This window comes from Clarias gariepinus, chromosome 2, assembly GCF_024256425.1.
Source record: "Clarias gariepinus isolate MV-2021 ecotype Netherlands chromosome 2, CGAR_prim_01v2, whole genome shotgun sequence".
In the NCBI taxonomy this organism is placed as follows: domain Eukaryota; kingdom Metazoa; phylum Chordata; class Actinopteri; order Siluriformes; family Clariidae; genus Clarias; species Clarias gariepinus.
The window spans coordinates 13,500,894-13,518,270 of record NC_071101.1 but is presented as its reverse complement, the minus strand read 5'-3'; the positions used below and the strand labels follow the sequence as shown (position 1 = coordinate 13,518,270).

The 17,377-nt window shown below is 38.5% G+C and overlaps 1 protein-coding gene across 2 annotated transcripts; it reads left to right on the top strand.

The window, feature by feature from the left end:
- The first annotated feature begins 1,363 nt into the window (after window positions 1-1,363).
- On the top strand, window positions 1,364-17,154 carry hars (histidyl-tRNA synthetase). 2 transcript variants are annotated; one of them, XM_053491200.1, is made up of 14 exons: window positions 1,376-1,515; window positions 3,385-3,704; window positions 3,809-3,898; window positions 4,025-4,144; window positions 5,763-5,858; window positions 6,374-6,499; window positions 6,734-6,841; window positions 8,692-8,790; window positions 10,568-10,661; window positions 11,590-11,717; window positions 12,367-12,648; window positions 12,891-13,007; window positions 16,221-16,367; window positions 16,938-17,154. In XM_053491200.1, exons 2-14 carry the CDS (start codon window positions 3,594-3,596, stop codon window positions 16,995-16,997), a joined length of 1,578 nt encoding a protein of 525 aa, XP_053347175.1. In that variant the 5' UTR covers window positions 1,376-1,515; window positions 3,385-3,593; the 3' UTR covers window positions 16,998-17,154. The 2 variants fall into 2 exon arrangements, with proteins under 2 accessions (XP_053347176.1, XP_053347175.1); XM_053491201.1 differs by lacking the exon at window positions 3,385-3,704 and having other exon boundaries at window positions 1,364-1,515.
- Window positions 17,155-17,377: the final 223 nt, after the last annotated feature.

Genomic DNA, 17,377 nt, shown 5'->3' with positions numbered 1-17,377 from the left:
TATATATATATATATATATATATATATATATATATATATATATATATATATATTAACACTAAAATCAGCCATAACCCTTAATGATCTAAAAGCTCTTGAGCAATTCCCTCTGGGATTAATAAAGTTCTTTGATTCTTGAATCTCTTAATGGCAGCAGTTATTTATGGTATTTTTGATATTTTTGACAGCAGCAGCAACACCACAAAAATTACCAATAACAACTAAACAACAATAAAACAGCAGCAAAAAACAACAACTAATTAAAATTTATACTTTTTGTGGATAATAAAATTTTAAAGTACTGTAGGTCATTGCTATTAAAGAAGTTATAGGTGTAAAAGAAGAAATACATTTAAAATTCCCAAATTCCACTTTTTCTGTAGAATGACCCAAGAGTAGTTTACTCATTTAGTAAAACCACTAGTACTGTATCCTACGAATGAATGTAACAACAACAACAACAACAACAATACTAGTAATAATAATAACAATAATACTGTAATTATTATTGTTATTATTATTACTATTGTTGTTGTTGTTGTTGTTATTACATTCATTCATAGGATACAGTACTAGTGTTTAATTTAGCTGAAAACAATATCATGCAATCCAATCAACATAGCTAGGGAGGATAAAAGGAGAGTAGATAACAAAAAGAAGATAAAAAGGTGGAAAAACCCCAATAACTTAATATAAAATAAATTAAAAATAAATAAATAAAAAACAAATAACACCGAAAAGAGGGGAAAAAAGTTTTTCAGAAGTAGAAACTAAAAAATAATTCCATGACTCCTTCTTCTTGTAGTAAAAAAAAAGATTAAAAAAAACAAACAATAATAACAACAAATTACAATTATAATACTGAAAGAATAAAATTATAACATTCAACATTCAGGTGTAAAAAGCTTTAATTATATAATTATCTATCCACAGTTAACAGAACAAAACAAATATACAGACCATATACAGTATATGCACATTTAATTATAATGTATATTCATTCCTTTTTATATAAATAAATAAATACATGTAAAAAACAAAAAAAAACTAAATATTTAAAATAAATAATAAAAAAATAATAATGTAAATTTATTAATAAATATTTTGATGAATTTAACACTTTTATATAAATGATAACAATAGACAGAATAAGCCAACAAATAATAATAATAATAATAATTTTATTGTGAGGGTATTGTTTTACAACTATATATATATATATATATATATATATATATATATATATATATATATATATATATAAATAATAATGATGATGATGATGCTATCCTTTACTGGCGCTGACGTATAATGTGCGCGACGGTGGAGTGCGTGCGTGCGTGCGTGATTGAGTGACTGAGTATCTGCGCATGCACAGGCGTAGAGACCAGAAGGGACTTGAACCGGTGTTACTGCAGAAGCACCATGGCCGACAAAGCGCAGATACAGGAAGCGATTAAAGTACAAGGAGAGGTGGTCCGCAAACTTAAAGCAGAAAAAGCCACCAAGGAACAGGTCTGTGTGCACCATATCCCATTTTATTACTCTGTTTAGTGTTTTATATCAAAGCCGATACGATGATGACTCGCGTGACGTAGCTAACGGCCGGTTGCTAATAACATGTGCTTTTATCTTCAACAACATAAACGGGACTGTAGTTATACAGTGAGGGTATTGTTTTATAACGGTGTGATCATTCAGTAAGGGGTGGAATAGGTGATGTAGGGGTTTAGCTTTTTGCTAATGAGTGTTAGCCAGGAGCTGATGCAATAAGAAAGGATAGAGCTGTCAGTGCTGGCTCAGGGCCAAGCCCTCCTGTCTGGGCTTTGAACATGACCATGGGGTTTGAACATGACCCTGGGCTGACAAGTGAGTGACCCTGTTCCACATGATGATCACTGGGTCATGGAGCAAACGGGTGTATCAGTGATCCATTTCCTAATTCTCATTAGGTATTGGAATCACCAGTCACATCCCAATACAGTATTATTACAATACCTTAAAACTGTGATTCTATAAGTAGTATGATTTTGTAAATACCTCGGCATGCGAATGTAATCCGTGAAATTTTGTCCATTTTCCCATAAGAAACAATGTAAATATAGATATTACCAATTTCTAACACTATAATCATATGTTTGCATATAAAAGCAATCGAAACATTTGGAAAAAAAACATGTTAAAAAAAAAAAATAGACGTCCGACCTCATTTACTGTTGATTTATAATTCCTCTTGGCACCAGTTGCTTTAAAAGCAAAACTGAAAGTGGCACAAAAAAATATGTGAACTCGCTTTGTTAGGATTTACAAGGACGCAAACAAGGTTTGAACGGTTCCCGGTAGTGCGCCCAACTTAACAACAAAGGCGCAAGCCGGCCTTCATGTTGTTTTGGTTGCTTGTACGCCTAAGTGCTTCTTCGCATGCTGCAAAATTTTTGTTCTTAAGGCGGGGCATTCGTATGCCGAGGTACCATTTGCTCCCGATTCAGTATTTACTTCCCCCCCAAATTTTGTTACAAGTTTAAACCTTTTTTTTTAAAAAAAGGTTTTAAACAATACAAACTAACTTCAAATAAAAGAGTTTGACATTGAACTGAGCAGCACGGATATCTGTCATCCACCATAACTACTACTTCTTAATAGTGTAAATAGTTCAGAGCGCGCTATATTGAGAAACGACATCGTTTTACCTTTTTGATCACCTACAACATCTTAAAACTCAACCTGACAGAGAGCGCGCAGGTTGAGTGTCTGCGATCACACAGGCGCGTGCGGCTTCTAACGCACGTAATGTTCGACTAAGTAGTGCTCATGGTGTTTTGAGATTGGTCTAAGCATGTGGGTTTGAGACTAATTTGCTAAACTCACTAAGTTTTGAGATAAAGGCAGATTGGAGGCTTTTAACGCACTTGATTTTTGATAATGTAACGCTATAAAAATGCGTTTCTGTTGCGCCACTTTGAAGTTTCTGCGCTCGGTACAGAATCGTTTATATCTGCGGCTGATTACCAATCACTGGCTGAAAAAAAAACAGACAATTCTGGTCACTAGCTGACCAACTGGTTAGTAGCTGATTGCTAATCATAGCTGAAACGATTTTCCCCTCTCTGTTTCTTGCATTTGTCAGTTTTCGAATGAAATTCAGGCTTGTGTATTAATCTGAAGTATTACTGAAAGTCAGAATTATTTACTCATTATGTTCATGCGAGCGGCCCTTTAGTCCTTTAGTCTGTCCAGCTCTCTCACAACTCTCAGGACCTCAATAGTGTAGCACGTCTCTCAGTCAGTGTGTCAAAATTCTGCATGCAGAAGACGACTAGAGTGCGCTTGATTTTTGACGCCTTGCTCTCATGTTTTGCTTCCTTGATGCTGTGATGCCCCTAGTGCTAGGGTCGCTCACCACTTTTCTCCTGTTCTTCCTGCTTGCTGCTGCGGTTCCTCCCTATTTCTTCTATACTCCATCATCATCATCATCATCACCGCTGTCTCGCCCACCTGAACACTGGACTGGTTTCAAACTGTGTTTTATCGCCCGGACGATGTCCTGCTCGTGAACTCTGGTGAACCTTGTGTGTGTGTGCGCTTCTGGAAAAATGGCCACTCTCGGCTTGGTGTGTGCGCGTCTCTGTGCTGGACTGACGGGACGCCGGGCTTCACCTTGGCTCCGCCCACTGCGCTGCCTTTCTGGGATGACGGTATCTCAGGTAGGAAGAATGAAACTGTGATGATGTGAGATTATTTGTGATGTATGTGAAACTAAATAATTATAATTTTTCTTTCTTGCATTTTTCATTTCCCTCACTCGCAGATCGATGAAGAAGTTGCCAAACTGTTAGAGCTAAAGGCTCGTATTGGAGGAGACGATGGAAAACAAACGTTTGTTCTCAAGACACCGAAGGTAGGAGCAATAATGTTTTTATTTATTTATTTATTTATATATATTTTTTTTAAACAGTAGTTTTATACTCTGACACTCAGACGCAAATGCTTATGCTTATGCGTGTGTGTGTGCGTATTTTTGTAGGGGACCAGGGACTACAACCCCAAACAGATGGCCATCAGAGAGAAGGTCTTCAACATTATCATCAGCTGCTTTAAACGCCATGGTGCTGAAACCATCGACACTCCTGTCTTCGAGCTTAAGGTACACACCTGGGGACACGCACAGGACACACAGTGTAATGTCTGAGACAGAAAGATCTTCAGCATTAACACTGCTTAAACAGCATTTCTAGCGATAATATGTTATAATCAGAGGTGAAAGGTAACTAAGTGTGTTAACTTTGTAAGTATAGTTTTCACACACACTACCGTGCAAAAGTTTGGGATCATTTGCAGATTTCTTTGTTTTTGTTTAGTGATTTATTTTCTGTATTCTACAACAATACCGAGGATTTCAAAGCTATGGAATTAGGTAATTATGTAACAACGACGGTCAGTTGTTGTTTTAAGATGTGAAGGTCAGCAGTTGTAGAACAGTTCTTCCAGGAACAGTATTGTGTCAAGTGTATTTGCAAAACCCATCAAGCACCATGATAAAACTGTCTCTCATGAAGACCTTCCTCAGGAAAGCAAGAGCAAAATGTACCTCTGCTGCAGAGGAGAAGTTCATTTAGAGTCAACAGTTACCTCAGAAGTCACCAATTAATGTAACAACAGCACCTCAGATTAGAGGCGTTATGAAGACTTTACAGAGCGGGCACATCTCAATATCAACTGTTCAGAGGAGATAATTTTGTATTTTGGATGCCGGATGTATTTTTGAGCAATAGTGTAAAAATACACTTGTACTTTATTCTAGTTATTTTATTAGCAGATTCATTTTACTATAACTCCACTAAATCCGACAACAAACATCTGTACTTTCTACTTCACTATAGTTTTGCAAAGCATTGCGTTGCATCACCACAGTCATGTGTAGTATGTAAAGCGATAATATCACCGTCTGCTAACTGACTATTATATTATATGTGTGGACCATACAATGATAAATATAACCATGATATAAACTAATGCATGCGATGATAAGTGCAACAACAGAAGAAAATATAAAGGTTTGATACACGTGCATTGGGGAAACTTAGCCGATCATAAATAGGTTGCCAAAATGTGATTGGCTGGTCTTATGATGTTGAGTTTGCTCAGGAAAGAGGGCGAAGATGGATAGATAAATAGATAGATACTTTATAGATCCTGAACAAAATTTCTAATACAGTTTAAGTGATCAAAAATAAAACCTCTGAATTCAGCAAAACACAGAGATGAGAGCTTGATTGGGCTGTATAATTGAATCATTCGCTAATCTCTGGCCTGATTGGTGAATTAATTTATTCTTTTTTTTTTTTTCTACAAGTGATCCGAAAACAGGAAAATATATCCATCCGAATATATGCGCCATCTTTAGAAATGAGATTGTGTAAATCTGTATGTTAGTTTTGATTGTTTTTTTTTGTTTTGTTTTTTAATTAATCATGCAGCCCTGTTTTAGACAGTTATGAAAACAGCATGTTCTCAGTTTAGAGAGAGAGAGAGAGAAAGAAGGAGAGAGAGACTTTTTTACTATGACTTAGAGGTTATGGTAAGTTAATAAAAGCTCAGTAGTAAGTAAAGGTAATAAGTTCTGAAAATGGTATCTATTGTATATGGAGGACTTTTACTTGACTAATATTCTACCTGGGAATGTCTCCACCTTTAACTCAGGATTTGTGCACTGCTGGTTATAATAAAGTTTTAGTAAAGCGTGTGCTTGTTTTTGCGCTCAGGAAACGTTGACGGGGAAATATGGCGAAGACTCCAAACTCATCTACGATCTGAAGGACCAAGGAGGAGAGCTGCTGTCTCTCAGATACGACCTAACTGTATCCTAGTTTAATGATGTTCCCTCTCACCGTGTGCTTTTTTTTGTACTGGAATCTTAAAACTGTCCTGTAGGATTTAAATCAGAAAGTTGTTTATGAAGGTCTATTAAATAAAATACAAATGATGTAAAATAAAAAGTTTTATCTAACTCTATCTATAGAAACAAAAATCATAGCCGGTTGTTAGGGCAGTGGACTTAATTGACGTTTACACAACCTATTGTGCCGGGCTTAATCCCTCCCATAATGTCCACAGATCGCTGTGTGCTTGATTATTGATATTAGTGAGAAATAACAAGCAGGAAAATCAGGCAACTTTCATACCTGTTGTATTTTCTTTAGGTTGTTTTTCTGTCTTTCTGTAGGTTCACTTTATTTTGTTAATCTTTTCAACATCATAAGCTTACTGTGTACGCAGCATCTAGTCTTAACTGATGTTCAGTCTAAGTGGAACATTATGTTTTGTCTGTTATCACTCCTGGCAGTTGTGCTTTCCTTAACTCTTTCTCGTTCAGGTTCCTTTTGCTCGCTACTTGGCCATGAACAAGATCACTAACATCAAACGCTATCACATCGCCAAGGTGTACCGCAGAGACAACCCCGCCATGACCCGGGGCCGCTACCGAGAGTTCTACCAGTGTGTGAGTGTATTCCTTCGATACACCGCCTTGCTCGTCGTTGTTCTTTGGCGCAGTGACTGGAGAGCAACGCAGGACTTTATTTAAATGCAGATTTTTTTATGACATCATTATTAAAAGTCACTAATCTATTGGTTTAATAAACATTTGTTTTATTTAGATTTATTAAAGCTTTCTCACTCTCTCTCTCTACCTCCCCCCCCCCTCTCTCTCTCTCTCTCTCTCCTACATTCTTAGGATTTTGACATTGCTGGTCAGTATGACGCCATGATCCCAGATGCAGAGTGTTTAAAAATCGTTTATGAGATCCTAAGTGAGCTGGACCTGGGCGACTTCCACATCAAGGTCAGGGGCATAAGATGTACACCTATCCGACATAATATTAAAAACGTTAACATTAAAACCGCCTAGGTTTTGGGTTCCCCTTGTGGTCCCTCGGGGTGTTGCTTCGCAGGGCCTTGGTCTCACACTTGTTTGTCCAATGTATCTCATATGTGTGCTGATGATCAGATTGGGATCTAGGGATTTTGGAGAAAACATTTTTGTGATTTTATGATTTTAGCAAACACTGGTGCAGAAGTGTTTACCCCCATTACACTTTTGAAATTGGGATTGTGAAATGGCAAGTTTTTAGCTTTCTAATGAAAAATTACCATTATAGATTGTGTGAAGAGCTGACGTGCCTGCGCATTTATTGCTTTATTTCACCTTTAATGGAACAACCAGGGCGGAGGCTGTTAATAATGAATCAGTAATTGCTGTTAAGAATTTAACTGATTGAAATTTATTAGCTGATACTGTTAGTTTTGTATGATGTTTCTCAGTAGCACACACAATAATAAAAAAAATAAAATAATAATAATAATAAAAATAATAGGTGGGTAGAGTAGCCAAAAAATGTAGAAGTAAGTATTAAGTATAGTAGAAGTAAAAATTAGTCGTCCAGAATATTACTTAAGAGTAAAAAAAAGAACTGTTTCAATCTTAATGTCCGATAACATTTTTTTGGAAATTATGCAAGCAGTCAGACAAAATATTGTACAAATCGCGACCTTTCCAAATAATGAAATAAATGAAAAATGTAATAAAATAAATACCTTTACAAAAGAGCAAATTAAGGAATAAGAAACACAAATTTCCTAATCTCACTTTTTTCACAATATAAAGCTTTTGAAATACATCCCTACTGTAGGTAACATATGTATGTTTGAACAGTGTAAACTATTTCCTGTGTAAGATATACTGTATATTCAGTTGCCCTGCAAATGACTCAGCAGATTTGAATAACATTAGAACATGTGTACACGTCCCCTCCCCCATCCCCCTTCTGTGTGTGTTTCCATGCGGTTATTGGTTTGATTGGTCATGAGTCATGTGATTATTGTTGCTACGTCTGGTTGGTGTAACACAGTCACGCGGTAGATTCAACGGCTGCATTTATCTGGCCAAAACGAAAGAAATATTTAAAGTGGTTAGAAAAGTAATGAGTCTAGTGTAGCTGAATGTAGCAGAGAAAGAGTAGTGTTTCTTCTTTACAAACCTACTCAAGTAAAAGTAAAAAGTATGGTGCGATAAAACTACTCATAGAAGTATGTTGTTGTTTTTTTTTTTCAAAAAGTTACTCAAGTAAACGTAACGGAGTAACTCGTTACTACCCACCTCTGAGTAGTAATAACAACAACAGTAATAATAACTTGTACTCAAGAGAGAGCACTTACAGGACAATTGCACAGTAGATTTTGTATTTTTAGCAGCCTTGATTTTAAATCAAGCTAAGGACAGAGATGCAATTCACGCTGGTTACGTTCCTAAAGCACCCAATAAAAGCCTATTTTTATAGTTAAAATCCTTATATATATATTTAATTTAAATTTTAATTAATTTAATTTAATTTTACAATCTGTGATATCAGCTAAAACTGCCTAAATAAAACTAAATAAGAAAAAAAATAGCTTTTTGTCACCTTTAATTACTGTATAAATCAATTATTGATAATTAAAGAATAATGTGTGAAATTGGTGACCTTAACCGGAACTTGTATTTACAAAAATAAGTATTTGTTAATTGTTAGCTACTAATAGCGATAACATCGGACATGTTGTCAAATTGAGTGAAAAACTGTTGATGCTGAAATTTTGATTTTGAATTTCGATTAAAAACACATTAAGTATAATCTCGTTGCCACTGCGTTACAGGTGAACGACCGACGCATCCTGGACGGGATGTTCGCCGTGTGCGGCGTTCCAGACGAGAAATTCCGCACCATCTGCTCGACTGTTGACAAACTGGACAAGGTGAGAGACTAAACCATCTTGATGTCACGGCATCTTGTTAAAACCTGTACTGGATGCAGCACTGATCAGATTCCGCTGTAGATGCAGGCACAGATGATTTTACTTCACCAGGATATCATCCAGGCAATGTCAGGGCTTTTTCAGGGCAAATTGTTTTGGGATTTGATTTGTAGCTCATCATTAGGCAGTCAGGGGAATTATTTTTAAACATATCGATAAAAATGCAAAACAGTCCCAAAAAACAACACTGATAAAATCATAGTTCGTGGTGCACTGCGGAAGAAATGGTCTCATGGTATGGTGTGTTTTTTTTTTTTTTGTGTCTTTCAGTCTGTTTCAGTTTTTTTGTGTCTTTCAAACTTTTTCAGTTTTTTTGTGTGTTTCAGAAATTCAGGGTTGGTGTGGTTTCTAGTAGTGCTGCGCAATTAATAAAAAATAAGTAAATAAATCACAATCCTGATTTATACACACATACATGCGATCTCATTTCCTAAACAGACTGGTCGGAGCTGGAGCAGTATGCCGTTATTTTCGTGTCTTTAAAAAAAAAAGGGGCGTGAAGCTGAGGTTTTATTTTTGCTCACTTAAATTCTTACTCACACGTGCTCGAATAGTTTTTCCACCATGGTTGGTAACTCTGGCGAGATAAATAAGCAAGCACGGCCTCGTAAACAACATAATAAACTAGAACAATGTACTAAGATCCTATCAGCAACTATCAGTGCTGTTTCTCAAAAACTTCTTTATTTGAAAAATCCAATAGGAAGAAAGACTTTTGTGGAAGGAGATGGGGGGGGGGGGGGGGGGGAGGACAGGACAGAGGTAGAAATACAAATTTGAAGCAGAAATTATGGAATATATCAAATCCACAAATGACGATATTAGAATACGATTATGTTTTGCTTTTTTTTTTTTTTTTGGGTCACCTGCAAAAATGTACAGTATTTCTCCGCGCTTGGGACACTTCGTCTGTGATATTCTGAGGAGACATTATTTTTCTCCAGTTAGGGGAGGGGGAGGGCGAGGGCGTGGCTGCAGACCCATAACGGCTCTGTGGTGCACGATCTCTAGGAGACCTTTATGCAGTTTAGGGGTTGTGCGAGGGCATTACACTGCTGATTATTGTGAGGTTTTGCAGGGAGTGTCAGTCAATATGGGCGGTTTGGTGGTGTAGTGGTTAGCACTGTCTCCTTGCACCTCCAGGTTCGATTCCCAGACTCGATTCCCATCTCTGTGTGCATGAAGTTTGCATGTTCTTCCCGTTCTTGGTGGGTTTTCTCTGGGTACTCCGGTTTCCTCCCACAGTCCAAATACATGTAGATTAGGCATTTCCAAATAGCTTGGAGTGTGTGAATGACTGTGTGTATGTGTGTGGTTCGGATGGATTCGCACCCTGGTCCAGGGTGTACCTCACCTCTTGCCCTGGGATATGATCCTGGGATAGGATCCATGTCGTCCCTCTCTGTACGAGATAGAATATTATACAGACGTTGCACTGATGGTGAGATTACAGAGCTTTGCTCCAGTCCCGATCTGCAGCTTGCTGTAAGTTCCCTCAACTAACACACCGGATCCTCCTCCTCCTTCACTAATTAGCGTGTGTTATGTGTTGGAGAGAATGGAGCGGAGCGAAGCCGTGAAACTGTGGTGTTCTTGCTTTTCAGGAACATCTTGTTTTAGTTCAAACACATTTGAGATGTTTGTGTAATGTTTATAAATATGCAGTATATATATTTACACTAAGTGTGTCTGTGTGTGTGTGTGTGTGTCTTTGTAGTTGCCATGGGAAGATGTGAAGAACGAAATGGTGAATGAAAAAGGCCTGCCTGAAGAAGTGGCTAATCAGATCGGGGAGTACGTCAGCATGCAGGGTGAGTCAGTCACTCATTCTTTCTTTCTTACTCTTCTCTCAATATTTTTTCATCTCTCTCTGTCTTCCTCCCTTTCTACTTGCCTTTGTCTGTATCATTCTCCCAGTGTCTTTCTGTCTCCTTCAATATGCATCTGTCTGTCTATCACTCTTTCTCCTTTTCTGTTGTACAAATTCTCTCTCTTTTCCTTTGTCCTCTCTCAGTTTTGCTTTTCATGCATGTTTCTCACTTGCTTTCTTACTCCATCTCTCCAATCCTTTTCTCTCTCCCCAACTCTCGATTTACTGTACCTGTCTTTCTCTCTTTCTCTCTCTCTCATTTTCCCACAATATGCCTGATTCTCTCCCTCTCTCTCTCTCTGTCCCCCCATTTTCTCTTTGTCTCCGTCTCTCTCCATTTTTTTTCTTTAAGTGTCTCTCTCCCTCCCTCCTCTTTTTCCCCTACGCTTTGTTCTTTCTCTCCTCCATCTTTCCATTTTGCTCTCTATACATGTTTATCACTGGCTTTATTTCTCCATCTCTTCCCTCTCTTTCTTCAGCCCCTCTCACTTTCCCACTCTCCAAATTTCTCTTTTTCTCTCTCTCCCTCTCTCTCTCTCTCTCTCTCTTTCCATTTTTACCATTGAGTGTTTCACACTGTCTGTCTGTCTGTCTGTCTCTCTTTCCTCTTATATGCCTGTCTCTTTCTCTCACTCATCATCTATTCCGCTTCATAGTGTATACAGTAGGAATCTTGAGCCTATCCCAGGAGACTTGGGGTACAAGCTGGGGTACACCCTGAACAGGGTGCTAATCCATCACAAAAACACACACACACGGCGATTTGGGAACATCAATTAGTCTAATCTGTAGGACCCAGTACCCAGAGGAAACCCATCATGCACAGAACACGCAAACTTCTTTGACCTTTAACCCTTTGTGCGCTGCAGGTGGACTTGACCTGGCAGAGAGGCTTCTTCAGGACACCAGGCTTTCCCAGAACAAGCAGGCGTGTGCCGGCCTCAACGACATGAAACAGTTGTTCAGTTACCTGCAGCTTTTTCAAGTTACAGATAAGGTGAGGTCAGAGGTCAGGGGTCGGACTTGATTAAATGTTTAATTTTTTTTTAGATATGCTTGTGGGAAGTTCTCAATGAGGTAATTCAAAGTAAAATAGCAGACAATAGTCTGCGTTTGTCTCCAGTGTTAGTGAAATTGCTGATTATTACTAAACATTAACACAGAACACCCGACCACCCCCCCATCGCTCTGTCTGTCTGTCTATTTTTTGGTCTTATTGACGTCAGAGTAGAGAGCGATGGATGGGCTGGTGAGGGAAAACTTAATATCAGGAGTGTTCAAACATTATAGGATTCCACTTGGATCTTAAATACTGAAATAAAAGTGATGTTTAACACATTATAAGTTCTTGCGCTGCGTGAATAATGTTTTACCAATATCGCATACTATTTACTAGTACACACACACACATCTTCCTCTAAAAATATTTATCCTGACAGCATGGTTAAAAATCAAAAGTTTCTGCTTTCTAATGTGTATCTCCTGAGCTGCCGAAGCTCATGGGATTAATGTCAGCCCCAATTAAAGAGAATTAATCTTATTATTATTAGAGCGGGAGATAATCTGTTTTGTTTATGATTTTAACATGACCGTGTTTAAACCAGTGTATTTTTTTTTTTTTTGTAACTTTCCAAACAAATACTCAGGTGGTGTTTGATTTGAGCCTGGCACGTGGTTTGGACTACTACACTGGCGTGATCTACGAGGCTGTCCTGTCTCAGACCATCCAGCCCGCGATGCCAGCTGCCGCAGAGCAGAACGGGGCTGCGTCAGGGGACGAGGCAGGGGTGAGCGTGGGCAGCGTGGCAGGCGGAGGCCGTTATGACGGACTGGTGGGCATGTTCGACCCCAAGGGGAGAAAAGTACCCTGTGTCGGCGTCAGCATCGGCATCGAGAGGATCTTCTCTATAATGGAGCAGAAAGCAGAGGTATTTGTGTACACACACACACACACAGAATTTGGAGAGTTCCTAGTATGGCACATTCCCCCCTCATTGTTTTTCTCACCAATTATAACCAATTATTTTTTCCGAGAGTCATTCTTGTGTTTAATTGCTGCAGGGCGCTGTATCATGGCTGACCCCAGTTACACTGGGATATGGAATTTCACTGTGCTGTAATGTATATGTGACAAATAAAAGGCTTAACTTAACGCTCGGTCTCTTTCTAGATGTCTGCGGAAAAAATTCGTACTACAGAAACCCAAGTCCTGGTGGCCTCAGCACAGAAGAACCTCCTGGAAGAGAGACTCAGACTGACAGCTGAGCTCTGGAATGCAGGAGTAAAGGTGTGTGTGTGTGTGTGTGTGTGTGTGTGTGTGTGTGTGTGTGTGTGTGTGTGTGTGTGAGTGTGTGAGAAAACAGTCATCTCTGTTCAAATTTTATTTGTCACATACACAGTACGAAATGTAGTGAAATGCTTATACGACTGCCATTGACCCTAAAAGAGAATTAAAGTTTACAAATAAGAAATAAATATAAATAAAAGAATACGATAGAAATTAAATAAAAAAATTTAATTAAACTAGGAAAAAATAGAACTAAAAATAAAAATAGAAATGTGCTAGGAAAAGTAGAACTAAAAATAAAAATAGAAATATGATGTGCATAAAAATAGAAATATACTGTACAAATTGAAATATACTGTACTGGGTGTGCAAATATGCATAGAAGAAAGTGTCTTTGTGCAGAGGTTATTAAAGTGACTTTGTGCACTGGTCCAGGATGTAAATGTACAAAATGTAGTGTAGATATGAAGGAAGGTGAGCGTGTAATTGTCCATAGTGTCCATGGATGTAAAAAGATTGATAGATTTGATCAATTATGGAAAGATTGTGTTAGTTCGTGGTTGTGGTTGAGAGACCTTATCGCCTGCGGGAAGAAGCTCCTCCTCAGTCTCTCTGTGTTGGCCTTCAAGGAGCGGAATCGCTTCCCAGACCGCAACAGAGTAAACAGTCCGTTATTGGGGTGGCTGAGGTCCTTCACGATCTTCCTGGCCTTGGTCAAGCACCGCTTGCTGTAGATCGAGTGCAGGTCAGGGAGCTCGGTGCGGATGATGCGCTCAGCTGATCGCACCACCCTCTGTAGAGCTCGTCTGACCTGCATGGTGCTGTTCCCGAACCAGGTCGTGATATTTCCCGTCAGGATGCTCTCTATGGTGCAGGAGTAGAAATTCCTGAGCACCTTGGAGGGCAGTCTAAAGTCTCTCAAGCGTCTGAGGTGGTAGAGACGCTGCCGGGCCTTTTTCACCACGGTGTTGATGTGACAGGACCATGACAGGTCCTGCGTGATGTGAACACCGAGGTATCTGAAGCTGTCCACTCTCTCCACTGGGCTCCTGTTGATGACGGGGGTCTGGTAGTTCCTTACCTGCTTTGTACTGAAGTCCACTATCAGCTCCTTTGTCTTACTGACGTTCAGAAGGAGATTGTTTCTCTGGCACCAGGTAGGCCGTCTCATCGTTGTTCGTGATCAGGCCCACCACAACACGCCAAAACAGTATATGTTTTATAATAGATCATCACCTAATGTTGTATTCGATATTTTTTTCAACTTCAGCTCATGTTAACATAAGTTTTTAACTTGTTTTAGCTGTGTATGTCCTGCAGCCATCATTTACCTCAGCTTATACCATTTTTTTTTTAAGGAAAAAACATTCTATAAATATTACTTTGACTAGTGTAAGAAGAAACCTAGTGTACTGTTTATCATAGAGTAATTCTTTGAAATTTTTACCGAAGTCTTTTTTTTTTTTTTTTTTTTTTAAACATTAAACTTCCTAAACTATGGCTTTTCTGTCCCTGGTAGGATTTCTTTCCTAAAAACTAAAAGCTCAAACATACACATTAATTACGTATATTACAAAAGTAATGCTTGAATTATGTACTGTATAAACACTTTTACAATTTTCTCATGTAGCTCTGAAAAGATTAGTTTCGATTATCCCAATGTTCCTCAGTTTTGTCCTCTCATGAGTCTCGTGTTGGGTAATATACTGTCCTGAGGTCATTGCATGTTCTTTGTAAATATATACACCACATCTCTGGCACACAAAGCTTGTATTTTTTTTACCTCTTGGTGCACTCAGTTGGCAGCTCTTATTTTTGCCTCCTTCTTCCCTGGTTGTTATGGATGTTCTGCTGTTGCTTGCTTGTGTTTCACCGATGCAGCAGAAGGATGGCATTCGTGGAAGGTGTCTGCGCCCTTAAATGAGGGGCTCCATCATGCTTTTGCCAAGTTCTTCAAGGAACTTGAACTTTAAGTCTTCTCTTGTAGTTTTTGTCCACTACTGTCATACTGCTTATATATATGTCTTGCACTTTACAAATGCCTTTATACTCAGAACTTGAGAACGTTTACAAATACTGTATTTGGAGGTACCTTAAGTCTTATGCAAAAGTTTAGACACCCCTTGATAAAAAAAAAAAATTATTGAAAGGATGTTAACACAGTCTGTCTTGGTGCATAGTTACTTCTTATGACATAAATTGAACTAAAATAAAAACATTATTATGGCACTGTGCAAAAGTTTGGGCACTCTGTGTTTCAGAGTCTGAGATTCTTTTTACAAGGTTTCAGACCTTAATCAGCTTGTTAGATCTGATGCATGGCAACAGCTATCATTAGAAAATGCCAATTTCAAAGTTCTACAAATACTTTGACTCTTTAAACTTTGTATAAACACTTGCAGACACTCAACAACCATGGGTTCCTCTAAGCAGCTGTGTAATACTCTGAAAATTAAAGTTATTGATGCCCACAGTGTAGGTGAAGGCTACAAGAAGATAGCAAAGCGTTGTCAGTTTGCAGTTTCCACAGTGAGAAATGTAATTAAGAGATGACAGTTTAGTGGAACTGTGGAGGTCAAGATGAGATCTGGAAGACCACAAAAATTTTCAGAGAGAACTGCCTGTATGCTAATCAGAACCCCCATCGACTGCAGAAAACCTGCAGGAAGATTAAGCAGACTCAGGAGTGGTGGTGCACCGTTCCGCAAGACCTCAGCAGAAGAAAACTTTACCTGCATCCCCATCATAAAATACAACGTCAGAAATTTACAACAGAACATCTACAGAAGCCTGATGTTCACAGTTCCCTGATTTCATTTGAAAATTTTTGGGTAGATCTTAAACGCAAACAAGACGACCAAAGCATATTACAGAACTAGAAGCCTTTTGCAAGAAAGAATGGGAGAAAACCTAAGTACAAGAATAGAAAGACTAGTTGGCTATTAAAAAGCTAAACATTTGCTGAACCTGACTGTATTTGCATCTTATGGATAATGGACCTTTGGATATATATTTGTATATTAACAGAATTTACTGCTTACAGTACATGCATTTAAATGTTTATAAGATGTATTTACATTGTCTATTTATTACAAGTACACTGCTGCTACTTTCATACAAAAACCGTTCTATATTGACGATATTTTTTTAACACAAACTTTCCATATGGGATTGACCATGTAAACACTTAATGAACTGTTTTTTGACCCTTAGGCTGAGGTGCTGTACAAGAAGAACCCCAAGCTCCTGACTCAGCTGCAGCACTGTGAGGAGACCGGCATCCCCCTGGTCGCCATTCTGGGTGAACAGGAGCTCAAAGATGGAGTCGTCAAACTGCGCAACGTGGCCAACCGAGAGGAGGTACGAGAGGAGAATTAACTTGGTTAAAAATGGTTTTAAAGAAGGAGCCCAAATCAGTTGTTCTTATGAACATTAAGCGAGTTAAACGCCTGATTCTTGAAAATCCATAGATAAAAATTAAGATAAGATCGACATGTGTAATACATTGTACACACAGTAATTCAGCAGCACCACTTGCACATTACAGAAACTCTTCTGGGAGTCCCTTGTACAGTCCTGACCTCGCTTCAAGTTATTTTCACATTTGGGTCATTAAAGGAGTCCCTGGGAGGCCAGTGTATGAGATCTGAATCAGGCAATCTGATCATGGCTCTGAGAAAATTGTTACCTTGATGGCATCAAAGCACTAGTAAAGCACTGGAATAAGTGCATTAGTGTAGCAGCAAATCATATCGAGAAATGAAAGTGTTCAGTCTTATAACTGTTCTGTTGTATTTTGCACAATCAAAAGTCTCGGTTTGACTTAAATGTCACTCGTATTTCCATATTTGCTGAATTTTGAGATGAGATGACTAATGCACACGGTTAAAACAGTGCACTGTAAAGTAATATCATGTTTGTCCTCCACAGGTGGATGTGTCCAGGGCTGACCTAGTGGAAGAAATCAAGAAAAGGACACCGCAGTCCTGAACACTGACCACAGAGACACACTTATATCCCATACCAATGCACCCTCAGTCCCCTCGCAACTTTTCACTGAGTTACTCTAGCCTTTCTGTCCTCCATGTTTCCTGCCTGTAATAAATACATCTGAGTCAAATGAAAAATAAATGTGCTATTATATTAATGTTGGCTCTGTTATTGCTTTCTGTCGGTTTGACTATAACTTGTGCATGAACTCAAACTGAGACAAATCAGTCTGTGAATTTAGCATTTAGTGTGCAGTTTCCCAACTTGGCTTGTTAGTCACGATGCTAATAAATACAGACACCCATTATACTGGATACAAGAAACACCTGCTTTATTTTGGTTGAGAGTTTCAGGTAATATTCTCATCAAACATAAAAATA

What these genes read in the sequence shown, in the direction of transcription:
- hars (XM_053491200.1), top strand. Translation starts at nt 3,594, where the DNA reads ATGGCCACTCTCGGCTTGGTGTGTGCGCGTCTCTGTGCTGGACTGACG. An exon ending in CTGGGATGACGGTATCTCAG is followed by an intron (nt 3,705 to 3,808) that starts GTAGGAAGAATG and finishes CCTCACTCGCAG; the next exon opens with ATCGATGAAGAAGTTGCCAA. An exon ending in ACGTGGCCAACCGAGAGGAG is followed by an intron (nt 16,368 to 16,937) that starts GTACGAGAGGAG and finishes TGTCCTCCACAG; the next exon opens with GTGGATGTGTCCAGGGCTGA.